At 43.7% G+C, this 15,287-nt stretch overlaps 1 protein-coding gene across 1 annotated transcript in view; it reads left to right on the top strand.

Moving 5' to 3' along the window:
• Nucleotides 1-9,906, top strand: part of SORL1 (sortilin related receptor 1) — a 155,031-nt gene extending 145,125 nt beyond the window's left edge. Inside the window, exons 47-48 of the mRNA XM_077457755.1 lie at nt 3,946-4,158; nt 6,105-9,906. Of these exons, the coding sequence (XP_077313881.1) occupies nt 3,946-4,158; nt 6,105-6,172 (281 nt within the window). The 3' untranslated portion in view covers nt 6,173-9,906. The remainder of the gene's footprint in view (nt 1-3,945; nt 4,159-6,104) is intronic.
• Nucleotides 9,907-15,287: the final 5,381 nt, after the last annotated feature.

Raw genomic sequence — 15,287 nt, 5'->3', positions numbered from 1 at the left:
TGACTTTTTCAGTCCCCAAAAATTTGGTGGTGCGTTACCCCTTTGAGGAAAGCCTTCTCAAAAAGTGGTCGGCTCCTCCGGTCGTGGACCCCCCAGTATCTAGGTTAAATAAAGTAACCACGATCCCGGTTAGGGTGACTCCTGCATTCAAGGATCCCACGGACAGGAAGGCCGAAGCAGTGGCTCGTTCCTTATTTAAGGTTGTGGGGTCAGCCGTGCGACCTGTACTGGCATCCGCACTGGTGTCGCAGACACTGACTGAGTGGGCAAAACGTTTGCACCGTGAATTGGGAGAGCAGAATGCCTCCCCTGTCTGCGTGGAACTAGCAGACCAACTAGTGCATGGCCTTAAGTACGTTTGTGACGCGGTCCTGGATACTCTCCCCCTGCTATCCAGGGTCTCAGTGTCAGCCGTGGTACTAAGGCGCCTCATTTGGCTGAAATGCTGGTCTGCTGACCAGGCATCCAAGAAAGCCTTGACGGATCTTCCCTTCCTTGGCGAATGGCTCTTTGGAGCCTCGTTGGATGACATTATTAAAAATGCCACAGGTGGTAAGAGTACACTACTCCCACAGGCCAGGAAGGCTAAGGAGCCATGCCGCAGGCAAGGGCCGGCTTTTTTTTGGCTGCCCGGTGCTTTGGCAAAACGACCCCAGCCTGACAGGACGCCCACTGACGGTCAGAGGCGTCCCCGGAACCACAAGCCTGCGAACAAAAGTGCTACTGCATGAAGGTTGGGGGGTTGTCTTCGGGAGTTTGCAGCCTGTTGGACCTCCCGGTTATCAGACCAATGGGTCTGCGATCTGATTTCCACAGGCTACAAGATAGTTTCTCTCTTGGCCGTCAAACAGATTCTTTCCCTCCAGCATACCCGTGTCCCCGGGAGGACCTGTTAGGGGCGGTGAGAGACTTGCTGAATCGGGGAGTGATTATTCCGGAATCGGAACGCTTCCAGGGGTTCTACTGAAATCTGTTTGTGGTTCCCAAGAAGGAAGGGATACGTCCAATATTGGACCTAAAAGCCCTAAATCACTTTGTAAAAGTGCAGAGGTTCAGAATGCAATCAGTTCTCTCAGTAGTCACTGAACTCCATCAAGGGGACTTCCTGGCATCCTTGGACATTCAGGATGCCTACCTGCACATACCCATATGCCTTCAGCGTCAAGGGTTTCTGCGTTTGGCAGTCGGGGAAGCCCACTACCAGTTTGTGGCTCTTCCTTTTGGCCTGGCATCAGCCCTCCAAGTCTTTACCAAAGTACTGGCTCCAGTATTGGTGTTATTGAGACAACGCGGGGTCGTGGGTTACCTAGACGATCTCCTCCTGAGAGCTTCTTCCACCTCAGAATTAAAGGAGGATGTGGCGATCACCTTGCAGTCCCTGCAAGAATTTGGGTGGCTGTTGAACCTAAGGAAGTCGGTGGGTGTACTGAACTCAGCGTCTGGAGTACCTGGGGTTGCTGTTGGACTCCAAGGAAGCGAGAGTTTTTCTCCCCTTTTCTCCCAAATTGCTGACTCTCACATCTGCGGTCAAACTACTGATGAACCGCAAGTGGTCATCACTCCGCTTTTGCATGCGGGTGCTGGGGCTCATGGTAGCATCCTTCGAGGCAGTACCTTATGCTTTGTTCCACACCAGAGTACTGCAGAAGGAGATCTTGACAAAACTCTGTTGTCCCTGGATCGGCAGATCCAGATGAGCCAGCCAGTCAGGGACTCCCTGATCTGGTGGTTGAGGTCCCTGGTAATTCAGTCCGGAAAATCTTTCCTTCCTCTGATATGGACGGTGATCACTACGGACGCCAGTCTGTCCAGCTGGGGTGGAGTGATGGGGATTCAGTTGGCTCAGGGCCTCTGGTCGACGGAAGAATCCAAGTTGCTGATCAATCTGCTCGAATTGAGCGATCAGGCTGTGCTTCCACGTGTGGTCGATGTGTCTTCTAGGGAGTCCAACCAGGATACAGTCAAACAACGCCACGGCTGTGGCATACATAAATCACCAAGGGGGAACAAGACGCTCAGCCGCTGCTCAGGAGGTCGCTCACATACTTCGGTGGGCAGAGCTACACGTTCCGGTCCTGTTGGCCATTTACATCCCGGGAGTGGAAAGCTGGCAGGTGGACTATCTGAGTCGACAGATGCTAGACCCAGGAGAATGGGCATTGCATCCGAAGACATTCAGGCTGCTTTGCCTGAAGTGGGGCACACCAGATGTGGATCTACTGGCCTCCTGTCTCAATTGGAAGGTACAGAGATTCATGTCCAGGACCAGAGATCTGTGGGCAGACGCGCTGGTGGCTCTTTGGGATCAGTACCAGCTGATCTATGCCTTTCCTCCGCTGAAACTGTTGCCACGTCTGCTTCGCAGAGTGGAAGCCAAGGGTATTCCAGTAATTCTGATTGCCCCAGATTGGCCTTGGCGGGCCTGGTACGCAGACCTGGTGCGCCTAGTGGCAGACGCTCCCTGGCGCCTGCCGTTGAGAGCGGACCTCCTTCTCAAGGTCCAATCCTTCACCCTGCTTTACCATCGCTGGCTTTAACGGCCTGCCTGTTGAAAGCCAGGTATTGAGGAACCGGGGTCTGTCGGACTCAGTGATTCCAACTATGCTGAGGGCGCAGAACTCTTCTTCCAGGAAGATATACCATCGTACTTGGAAGGCCTACATGTCCATGTGTGAGGAAAAAGGGTGGCATCCGTGCTCCTTCTCTATATCCAGGGTCCTGCTGTTTCTTCAGCAATGTGTAGACCAGAGGTTGGCGTTGAGCACCATCAAGGGGCAGATTTCAGCCCCTGGCATCTCACTCATTAGTGAGTACCTTTGTGCAGGGGTTGCGACATGTAGTCCCTCCGGTGCGTCCTCCGTTACCTCCGTGGGATTTGAACCTGGTGTTGTCGGCGCTTTAGAAGCCGCTGTTTGAGAGTATCAGGGAGATTCCATTTCCAGGTGTATCAGACAGATTGTAGTCCAAGCCTACGCTTTGAAGGGCCAGTCGCCTCCCTTTCCAGTCACGGCCCACTCTACAAGAGCAATCGGAACGTCTTGGGCCTTCCGACACCAAGCGTCTGTCGCTCAGGTGTGTAAGGCGGCGACCTGGTCGTCTGTCCATACGTTTACCAAGTTCTACAAGGTAGCTGTCAGTGCATCGGCTGATGCTGGTTTTGCAGGGGGCCGTGTAGTTGCAATTGCGTTTTTTCCTGGTTTTCGAGGAAAATGCAGTACTGTTTTGTTAATGCTCTGTTGCATTACCTCCGCACTGTTGCGGTTTGTGGGTTCGCTCCTGTTGAGTATACCCGGTTATATGGTGGCGTTTTTCCCCATACTGCTGTTTTTGTGTGGGTTTAGTTTCACTAGTTCCCACTTGCCATGGTGGTTGAAGTTTTTATGCTGTTTTTTTTTTCCCACCCCTCGTTTGGCACTGCTTGGGGACGTCCCATTTAGTTACAGAGAGGAGCTGTGCCGGTCGGTGAATATAAGAGAAAATAGGGTTTTTTGTACTCACCGTAAAATCCTTTTCTCTGTAATTCACCAACCGACACAGCACCCACCCCTCCTTATTTCTACGTTGTACTGCTTGTTGCCATACTGAAGCTGCTGGGAGCAGGAGGAGGGTTGATAGCACAGGGCCCGCCCCCTGGGGCGGGAATAAAGGTCTGTGTATTTTTGTAACAATTTTGCCTAGTTTCTCCTAATGGCAGGCTATACAACCCATTTAGTTACAGAGAGGAGCTGTGTCGGTCAGTGAATTACAGAGAAAAGGATTTTACCGCGAGTACAAAAAATCCTATTTTCTTGCCCTTTCCTTGTTACCACTAACCTCTCAGAACACTAACCTTATAAAGTTAGTTTAAAAAAAATAATAATTTTGGCATAAACTGCTTGTTTTGTATACGTGATGTGAACTTTTTTACAAAGAAAAAAGGAAACTTGTCATGTATTTTCTTGTCAGGTATGGACTCCCAGCCCTCCACCGGTGTCCAGTCCACGGATGTTGCCGCTGTCGTTGTCCCAGTTCTATTCTTGCTGCTAGTGGCTACCGGCTGTGGTTTTGTCATACTGTATATGCGGCACCGGCGGCTACAGAACAGCTTTACAGCATTTGCGAACAGTCACTACAGCTCACGCTTGGGCGCTGCCATCTTCTCCTCCGGGGACGATATAGGTAAGGGGACGCCAATGCCAGTACAGACAGCCCAAATCAAAACAGTGATGTTATATTTGTGTTATACCTGCAGAATATACTGATAGTTGAATTATTTTATAAGACTAATAAGCTACCGTATTTATCGGCATATAACACGCACGTAAATATTAAATAAGGCAGCTAAAATGGAAGTATTGGCGTATAACGCGCACACGCTATTTGCATCCAATTTTCATGGTGAAAAAGTGAGTGTTATATGCCAATAAATACAGTACTTCTGCTCTTAGGTGGAAAAAAAATGTAATTTGTGGGTAACTTTGCTAGACTTTAAGTGCTTACTGTTGATAATTTAAAGCAAACCTACCCCCCACACCCGCCTTCCTTAAAGCCAGACTTTTTTAAATTTCTTACTTTTTTTCCGGGAATCCTTCCTGCAGTTTCGCCTAGGGTATGTATGCTGTACGTAGTAGGGGGGTATATTATATATTTATAGTTTGTTTTTTGTTTTTTTAGTATGGTCATCTAGTTAGTCGTGCCTACAGAAGACCCAAATGAACTGAAGGTGACACATCCTAAACAGTAATTGCAAGAGACAGTTTACATGGGGGGGGGGGAAGGTTTTTAAGGGCACCACAATATGACAAAAAGTAAAATTTAAAAAATTACAAAGCGCTTATTGGTTTATGGACATATTCATTGATGGTTTCTATTGTGTTTTAGGATGTTTATATGCATATCGTATCATGATGTTTAGACCTGTTTTTTCTTTTGATGTCCATACACCAATAAAAGCTTTGTCCTACTTTTTTTTTTTTTTTTTTTTTATTTGTCCTATTGTAGTGCCTTTGAATCCTTTTCTCCTTGTAAACAGTTTTTTGCATGTTCATTTAGCATTTAAGGGTTTGTGAGGGGGGCACCTTGAAAAAACAGACCTTAGTCACTGAGATGGTAGGTATGTTAGTGTTATTTCCCTCCTTCCTTTGTCAACTTTTTGTAGTCTGAATGATTTTATGGACCGCTGTCCACTGCTGCCAGGGAGGACACTAGGGTTGCCACCTGTCCAGGATTCACCCGGACAGTTCGGGTTTGGAATCATGTGTCCGGGTTTCAGACTGTCTGCAACCCGGACACATTATGACTGGCCTATGGCTTCCCAGCAGGGTTGCTGGCTGCAGTTGTCTAAGCTGAGAGTGTCTGTTACTCTTTCACACTCCTCAAAGCCAGAAATAACAATCTCCCCCCCAAACACATACAGACGGGAGAGGAGAGAGGGCTCAATCTGCACCTCTTCCCCCCACCCCTACCCCTCTTTGTCTGCCCACACTTCAATCCCTGGCACTGTGCCTCAGAAAAGGGAAATTTGGGCCAGAAATTTGAAGTCCAGCAGCCTTAGATCCAACTGAATGAGAGGTGCTGACTGTCAAGAGGTGAGTGAGCTCACCATCCATCTCAACATCCATCCATCTGTGACTGAAGTCTCCCCCCTTCACTCTTTTGCCTCTGAGTAAGTACACTAAGGCAAATCAGGGTTCTCAGAGCACCCCTTATATCAGAGTTCCCCTTTACACCAGAGGCCACAGTCTTTCCCCTTACATCAGAGTCCTCTCCGTATATCAGAGATCTCAGTGTTAGATCAGGGTTCCCAGAGCATCCCTTATGTCAGAGTCCCCAGAGATCTCCCTTACATCAGAGTCTGGAGAGTCCCCCCTTACAGTGAAAGGGAACTCTGCTAGTTCAGATGTAAAGGGGGAGCTCTGTGGACTCTGATGTAAAGGGGGACTCTTGTTATTAACTTCATATGATTAGAAATGTTATTTAGTAGCAAAATCTATGTATAGTTTATACTATAAAAAACAAATAGCAGTGCGCCGCTAAAGTGTTCGGGTTTGACTTGAAGAAAAGGTGGCAACCCTAGAGGACACTGACCGTGTTATGATGACCTAAAATTCCCCTTCCCATTTCAGGTGAGGACGATGACGACGCTCCAATGATCACCGGCTTTTCAGACGATGTCCCGATGGTGATAGCATGAATCTGCGATGATCTTCTCTTTAAACCAAATGGTGTAAATATTTCTTCTCCCAGGAAATTGTGGGATTGTTTCCTTGTTTTATTATTTTTATTTTAAAAGATGCACTTTGAGTTGCAATATCTTATTTTTATATGGGCCAAAAAAAAGAACTTTGTAATTACTCAACTGTGAAATGCAAAACGAGTTTAAAAACCAAATACTGATGGTTCCTGAATGGAGATTTGACCCCTTTTGGCCCTGAGATCCACCCTCCTTTTCTCTCTTCCCTATGCAGGGACACCTTGCCCCACCCATTTTCCGTAAATGCAGTGATTGCAATCTGGCGTTGCGGTCGTGTTTAGGGGTCACGATTAAAATGTGAGACCCGTGTACAGATGATCCTAAGGTGCCTTACTGACTTCTCAGAGATTCTGGGTACTGGAGACCACACAGTGAGACGCTGAGGGGTTCCAAACAGCCTTGTTTTGGAGCTTAGACCTGTGGGTTCCCCTTTGACATTCGGCTGCAGCGCTAAGGGGGTTAACATTGGTATTTTAGGACTGAATTTGCTGGCCGTTCATTCATGTTTCTGTGAGTCACCAGTCAAAGCCCATTTTATTTTTTATTCATTAAGACCCACACTGTGTTTCACTGTCCTGTGCATGGGCTCGCTGGTACAGAGGGAATGTTGAATAGTGCATTTTTCCTATTGCATGACTTTGGATCGATGATTAAAAATAGGTGGCATAATTAGTACCATTTTTAAGGCTGATCTCCAGGGATTAAAATAAAAAAAATACTCTTGGAGCGGAGCTTTCTGCGCTGTACTGCACTTAAAGCCTATGGAGACCTCTGCAACACTGGCCATACACTTGACAATTTTCTGTTCATTTCAACTACTACTGAGCTACCCAAAATCGCAGATCTAATCTTAAATGGTAGAAACAAATCACTCTACCACCCACCTCCATAGCTCAAGCTGAAACTGGCAAAGAATACCACAACGTTAATACATTTTTATTGGAAAACTGAATTAAAGCAATAAAAAGATGGCAGTTACATCAAAAGCAACCTAATTTTTCTATTGGGGCAATTTCGATCCCATCTCCTTGCGGTTGATTGAATCCACCATTTTATGTATTTTGATTGCTTTGTGATTTTCGAATGGAAAGTTTGATCTCTGTCAAATTGCCAAGTGTATGATCAGTGGTTTTCTTACCCTTGATGTAGCTAAGAAATTCTGCTGGGTTGGTTCTCCAAAAGTGGTAAAATTTTAGAACACAGGAAAGGCCAACCTATCTGAAAATTGCTTGCCAAAAAGCATGCAAACTGTAAGGGAAATGTACCACAAATGCTCTTTCAAGTGCAGAAGTGTAAAATGTTGGCTGTTGGCTTTTGTTAGAAAATTTGTAGCGGTACTTATTAAAAAAAAAAAAATGTTTTGCTCAGTAGGAGGACTTAGTCACTTGCGTAGCACCAACGATACAACCTTTGCATTGGTACAAAGTACCTAGGTTTGCACTAAGTGCAGCTCAAAGTGCCAAGTATTTAGCAACTTACGGCAGGAGATTCTTGATGGCATAATCCTGCCATGCTTTTCTGCACTCTTCTCTGGTTCTACATGCATGTTATATATGTGATCCTCCCACCAGCAGGGGGCTAAGGTGTGGGTATGAGCCCTTGAGAGGGGACGGACGTTATGAAATTTCACCCCCGCATTGCACTCTTATTTTGTAGCTCCGTCCCGGGAAATATTTTAGCCGATTGTTGCCTGTGGTGTACATTTTTTGACTTTTTTTTTTTCATGTAATCACAAATGTCAAGATTGTCTTTGTATATAAAGAATGTATTTTGTTTTTGAATTATTATTTTGTATGTGACATGATCGTTGTTGTGTCTGCACTTTTATTCTGATTCCTTCTTTGTGAATTTATGGGGGGTAAATTTAAATATCACCTAAAAGCAAGGGGTACCTGTGATTTAAAGAGGATCTGTCACTTTGGACATATCTTAATATTTCATGCAAGCTGTGGCCTAACAGCGGAGCTTAGCATCCTTTCTGCTTATCTCTTTTCTGCATTAGAACTTAGGTTGTCCCTCTCATCGTTCTCATCTGCCTGGCAAAAGTTAAATGGTAGGTTCTGGCAAAGAATCAGCAGCCTATAATATAGTTAAAAAGCCCAGACCCAGGTTGGTATCCTAAAAGATGAAGTTGGGTAAGTAGATACCAAATAAAAAAACTAAAATAACTGTGTGTGCTGCAATATGGTAAAAAACAAAGCTAGCCAAAATGATCAATAAGTGGCAGTTTTTATGTAAATGAGAGACCTAGAATTATTGCTCACAATGACGTTTGCGCGCACACACTTTTTATAGATTATAATATATTTTAGTGTAGCACCATCACTGGTCACATGCACACCCTGTGCATTTTGTGGTTTTTAGATTTTATTTTTATCCATTTTATTATAATTTTATTTTTTTTAATTGTTTTATATTATCTTATTGCTATCACAAAGCACTAACAAGCCCCCTGTGTGATAGATTCTCTTTATGGAGATGGCATGGGTCTATTAAAGCCCTAATGTTTCTCCTGACCTTCACTGCATCTAAGCAGCCACTGCTAGCACAGGGTATTTTAACTCTTGCTGCAGCACTTACGGACTTAAAAAGAAACTTCAATAGAAGCACATTTATGGCACCCGGCTCCATTACAGTAATAAATACAAAGTGTACTTTGAATGGGCCACTGTCCATTCAGAGTGAAGTGACAGAGCTTCTTAAAAGCCAAACCCACTATGCACTTTTGCCACGCTCCCCTTTCAATCAGGGCCCTTTTTAAAATGCATGGTGCTTTCATGTATGGGGCGGGCAGGTGACCACCTCCAACAGTGCACTGCTGGGGCCTGACAGGTTGCTCACTTTCACATGAGCAGGACATAATCATCCCAACATGGAACCTATGCCCTCCCTGCCACACTCCTAAAGCCAGGAGCCCAAACATCGTGTAAGCTCATGTGTCGGATGGTGTTGGAGCTTTCACATGAAAACTTCCCTACTTGACAGCGTTTCAGGTCTAATAATCTGCTCATTCACTGCATCCCAGGAGGAGGTCACATGCTTCCGCTAGGCACAGAAGGACTGCAAATTTGCCAAGGGTAGCAGGGAGTTTTAGGGTTTGACAATGCCAGGAATGCCTGTCATTTGAGCTCCAGCTCTGTGCAGACCTTTGGTCCTGGTTATGAACTGCAGGAAGAGGAAGATCCTGGGAAAACTTTTGTGCTGCCGTAGGGTAAACTTGATATATTTTTAAACCGTTCTAAGAAAGCACAGCTACCCAAAGACAAAAAACTTCAATGACATGACAAATTGCTTACATACCAATGCTTAATAAAACTATAGCATTCCTTCAGTTTGGGAGGAGATGGAGAGACTGATGAGTACATTTGAAGCTTGCAGCAGGTTGTAGCTGGAAAACGAATGCAGAACAGCGATATTTGGGTTGTCTTAAACTGGACACCAGACTCAACTGAGAGCTGGGCCAACTTGTTACTTAGGAAACAACTGTTTTCAGATAAATAGAAACTTTCATGAGGATGAAAGTTTTTAAAAAGTGACAGGTCCTCTTTAAGCTTTTCAAGAAATTGCTCCCTGTATACAGATGACTTATGCCGCAACAGACCGCAGATTTGGAATAGGGAACATGAATAGGCTGACTTTGACTTTAAGAAAAAATAAAGAAATTGTTTTGCTTATTGTGACCAAATTCCTTTCTCATCATACCTGTGCTGGAAAATGTGCAGATGGAATTTGATTGGCTGATAAGGGCAGCACAGACTGCCCTGTGTGTTTTCCTATATAAGGAGTCCTACTTTGGACTCTAGTTAAGTCTGTAGAATGTTTTGTCTCATTGCTGTGTGATATTTCAGTTTTGTTGCTGGCGTCGTCTTGTCTCTGCGGCACTCCATTGGTGAGATACCCTCTTCAGAAGCCTGGTTGGCCAACATCTGCAGCCAATACGAAACCTTGAGCTGGAGACCCGCCCCCTTCCAACATGGATTTTACTTAATGGCGGTACGTGTTTGTCATGGTCTTATGGGAGGGGACATCGATGGGAACCAATGAGGGGGAATCTCGCCATTGGAGTCTCCAGGAAAGCCAAGTGATTCAACCCAAATTGAAATATGCGTCCTGAGTGGCGTCAATACATTTTTAAATGCACCCCCCAAAGAAAACTTTTTTTTTTTTTTTTTTTGCTTGGTCCCTATACAGCAATTGTAGTAATCAGGGCTCTCAATCTCAGGAAATGTAGCATAGTGCCAAGACAGAAGGAGCCAAAAGGTTTCCCTTAGTTCAATGACAATTGTTAGCGGTACAGTGACGATGCATTCTTCTTTGTGTATATATCATGGTGTATTGTGAGGCTGCCATTCACAGCAGAGGTGCTTTGTGCGGAGGTGGTTCTGTATGGCTGATGTTTTCCTTAGAATGTTACAAAGCCACAGCATTTTTTCTAAAAAAAAAAAAAAAATTTTTTTAATTTAAACATTTCTTTACTTTTTATTATTTTTAATTTTTTTTAATTGGATCAAGATGTGTGATAGTAACAGGGCCCTTAAAGCCTAACGCCACCTTATTGGTAAATCTGAGATTTTAAGTTTGGACAGTGAAATCAACCATTTTTTATTTATTTTTTGTTAACCATTTTCAGTATCCCTCTTCTTTTGATCAGGCTTGTTCAAACTCTTGAAATAGGTCTGTTTCCCAGTGAGAAGTTCCCAGAGGCTCCTTCCTTTCTATGGGGGTGTATTTTTTTCAGAGGTGATACAAATGTGTAGCAACGTGTGCTGTGATAAATACAAAATGTGTACAGCTGCTTACACAAAAAGGCAGTATAACCAATCCAAATAAAGAATACCAACAAAATAAGGTGTTACACCAATGTTGAAAGTGTAATATTCCTTAAAGGGATTGTTATTTTAAATAAAGTTCAGAAATGTCTCTATATTTACCTGCTCTTTTCAGGCCCCTCCCCTCTGTCCAGTGCCTGTTCGTACTCACACCTGAGCCCCACTGCTGCTTCCATTGACACAGCGGGACTCGGCCCCGCCCCTTCGTCACTAGTTTTGATTGACAGCACTGGGAGGCAAAGCCAGCCACACCTGAAAGTGAGGGGAGAGACGAGCTGCAGATGTGCACATTGCTGGATCTAATGAGGGCTCAGGAAAGTAAGTAAGGGGGGGGGGGGGGGGGTTTGCCGAAATCTAAACATTTTTTGCCATAATGCAAGGAATGAATTAAGGTAAAAATGTTTAGGCTTTACAATCACATTAATATTTAAAAAAAAAAGTTCACAAAGGCGTTTATGCTGCTGTAATGGTTGCCATGAGTTTTGGTGAGTGTCGAATGTTGGTGGCTGGTCATCTGAACTCTGAGAAGAATCAACACGTGTTATGGCAATGGATTGTCGATTCCACTTTTCATCAGTTAAGATCAGTTAACTGATGAAAAGTGGAATCGACAATCCATTGCCATAACACGTGTTGATTCTTCTCAGAGTTCAGATGACCAGCCACCAACATTCGACACTCACCAAAACTCATGGCAACCATTACAGCAGCATAAACGCCTGTGATAAATAGGAGGTCCCTTCGGGAGTCATTGCAGCAGCCCACATCCAATGGTATTTTCTGACATACTCTAGCTAGGGCAAACAAAGCTCACCACTAGCCAAGAATAATCTTGAATAGTGTAGTAGTTTTATTTAAATCCAAATAAAAAAAAATAACAGTAATATTGGAGATTATTCTTGGCTCGTGATGAACTTTGTTTGCCTTAGCTGGAATATGTCAGAAGGTGTCATTGGATGTGAGCTGCTGCATTGACTACTGAGGGATGTCCTATTTATAACAGGCGTTTATTCTACTGTAATGGTAGCCATGAGTGTTGAATACCTTCAATGTTGGTGGCTGGTCATATGAACACTGAGAAGAATCGGCATGCGTGTTATGGCAATGGATTGCCGATTTCACTTTTCACCAAATAAGATCACAGTGGTACTCATTTATGCTTTCCTAGACTTTTTTTCTTTTGTTATTAAGGAAGCTTTTCACTTTCAACATTGGCGTTGCAATTCATTTTGGTTATATAATTTAGGTACTTATAATGGTGTGTATCCTGCAGGCTGCTGCTTCATGCCACTAAATATTGCCCAGAGCAGTGATCTCCTGGTGTTGCAGCGGTTAGCAGCTGCAATTGTGAATGACTTCCTGCCCTCTCCGCCATTCCCAGAATTTGTACTATTTTCCCTCAATGCAATGTTTTCTGTGAATGGAGTAGGAGAGAATGAATGACTGGCTCTCCTCTCCCCTTTCACAGAATGTGTTGTATGGTGGGACAAGAAAAAAAAAATTTAACATGCATTTCAGACGAGAGACTGAATCCAAGCTAAAACAGAAGGTGGTCACGGTTCAGAAGCTTGCTAAAGAGTGGTCCAAGATTATAAATACAATGGAAGTTTCCCTTCGCCTTTTTTGTATGATGTAAAGTATATCACTTTTTTTTCAGCTAGGTACTTTAAAAGTCCCACAAAATGGGTCACAGTTGTTGAATTGGGTCACAGCTTACAGTATCAGATCTGTCAAAGAGGTGGCGTTACTTTGTAAAGAGGACCTGTCACTTTTGAAACATTTTATTTTGCCCATCAGATCTGTTCATAACACATTCCAGTTTTATCAACGGCTATTGTCCTTAGCTGTGTTTGGTTTGTGTAGGAGCTGTTGACTTGTATAGATGAACATCTGATTTAGTCTTCTTAAATGGCAGCTGTCATTGACTAGTTCCAGAAGCATTGCTGGTGTTTGGTAGCTCTAACTTCTGCAGTGGCACACTTTGCCAGACCTACAGCTGATTTCCTGTAACCAATGCTGGATATGAAGCTCAGCATTGACTGGTAGCAGCCAACCTAACAGATTCTGTATAACACATGCATCAGTGTACTTTGCAGCCTCATAATCTTTTCCAGCAAGGTCACTTTGGCCAGGGTACTACTCAGTCCCTGGTACACCCATCATGAGACATTGAAGCTGCCATTGAGGGCTCCTCTTCTGACATTACTAATTGCCTGGCTATGTGTAGACTATTTTGCTTCAATACTTTTGAGTCATTGACACAGAACAAGTTTTTACTAATATATGTATTTGTTTTGGTTCAGAAAGTGTTGAAGCCAGCATATGGCCAGATGGCTTACATTTTCAGGAGGTCAGGAATGGTAGCAGTCGTGTTGTTTTATGGTTGGATGGTTCGGTAAGTACTGGGGTGGGTAGGCAGTCCTGCAATGAACACAGTTGCTGTGAGGATAAGAAGCCACAGGTCCTCTTTAAACCATTTGTCACGTTTGTACAGTTTACTATAGTAATGCATCTGATTGTAAGAAGAATTCAATTGATATTTAATGTTAAACAGACTTGCAAAGCCCCTTCTGCACTTTATCAACCCATACATTGCACAGAGTTGGTTGCATCACAATCGCCTCATCGGTACGATACATTGTTGGTACCCAGTGTCCTGTCTGTTTTCAGCGTATGTACTACAGCAATATGTATTTATATATGCGTGACTTTCATGTGCCAAAAAAAAAACAGGATGGCTGCTTGTTCTGTGCAAGATGGCATCCAGCAATCATTACATTCCTAAAAGGAAGCTCACTACTCATTGCCAAGTGCGTACTTTATGCCGCAGCTACTAGAGGCATGCTGGGCTTCCTCAACACAGATGGCTCCTAAAAGGTTCAATCAATCCAAAACAGATAATTCATTTATGAGTCGCGGAGCCCAAATTACTCAAATGACATCTTGTATAAAAGAATAATACTTTTTTTTTATTTTTTTGGTAGATTTCTCTGGAATTCTTGCGTTTAGAGGCCTTCCAAGGTCTTGTCCTCCCCCCTCGCATCCCCTGTAGCAGTCATTCTTAACCAGGGTTCCATGAATCCCTGGGGGTTCCTCCAGAGGTTTTCTAGGCATTCCTTAAGCTGTGGCTGATTGACCTTCCATTTGATGGTGCCTTCATGGTTCTAACCAACACCACTTGGCAAAACCAGGAGCATGCCACCAATTGTTTTTCTTAGCTGTCTGTAAGGGTTTGCATTATTCCTACTGATCACCAATGTAAGGGTCCATTGACTTTATTGTAATTGGTTTTAGTAAGGGTTCCTTCGAGACCTGACGTGTGTTCCCTCTGGGCTAAATATGTTCTGTGAGAAAGGCTACTCTATTATATTAAAGAGCAAGCAGGACCCCCTTGCCATGGGCAGAACTGACAACACATATGAAGAGATATGAGATTGCTGTAAACCTCGAAATAGAAGCAGCTAATGGTTTATTGAACCCATTGGCGTCTGCCCTAAAGTGAAATATCTGTTTTGGCTGGATAAACCCCATTTGTCTTATTGGAGGCAATAGGACCTCGCCACTAGGGAGTGCTACAAAACATTTTGTAATTGTGAAATTGCCACATTTATAAATAGGGGTTGTGGTTATTCTGTGTTAGACTTCTTATATTGTCTTATCTTGTGTATATTTGCGCCGTAGACTGCCGATCAATATTGCTTTTGGATGATAAAGGGACGCGTGTTGACTTTTATTTCTAATAGTAGTGTATATGTTTACACCCTATTCCAATGCTACGTCAAAAAAAAAAGATGTACTCTATCCACACTTCTCAGCCTAGGTAAAGGAACATACTGTATGAATATTGTACTTATTGTGAGATATATGTATATAATACACGTTGGGGGAGATTTACTAAAACGGGAGCGCTCAGAATCTTGTACAGCTGTGCAAGGTAGCCAATCGGCTTCTAACATCAGCTTGTTCAATTAAGCTTTGACAATAAAATCTGGAAGCTGATTGGTTTGCATGCAGAGCTGCGCCAGATTTTGCACCATGCCGTTTTAGCAAATAACCACCATTGTATCGACTTAGTCACCAAAGCTGCAAAAAAAATTATCTTTTTTTTCCCCACCTCTTCATTTTGACAGTTTTGTGTTGGGCATTAATGGTTTGTCATTGAAAATGGTCTATTTTTTTTATTTTGCATACAAAAGTTTCATGTACATGTGGTGAGAAATCTTTTA

The sequence above is a fragment of the Lithobates pipiens genome, unplaced genomic scaffold (genome assembly GCF_037356315.1).
Source record: "Lithobates pipiens isolate NorthernLeopardFrog02 unplaced genomic scaffold, aLitPip1_a1.2 Scaffold_27, whole genome shotgun sequence".
Lineage (NCBI taxonomy): Eukaryota > Metazoa > Chordata > Amphibia > Anura > Ranidae > Lithobates > Lithobates pipiens.
This window is presented reverse-complemented; position numbering and strand designations above follow the sequence as displayed.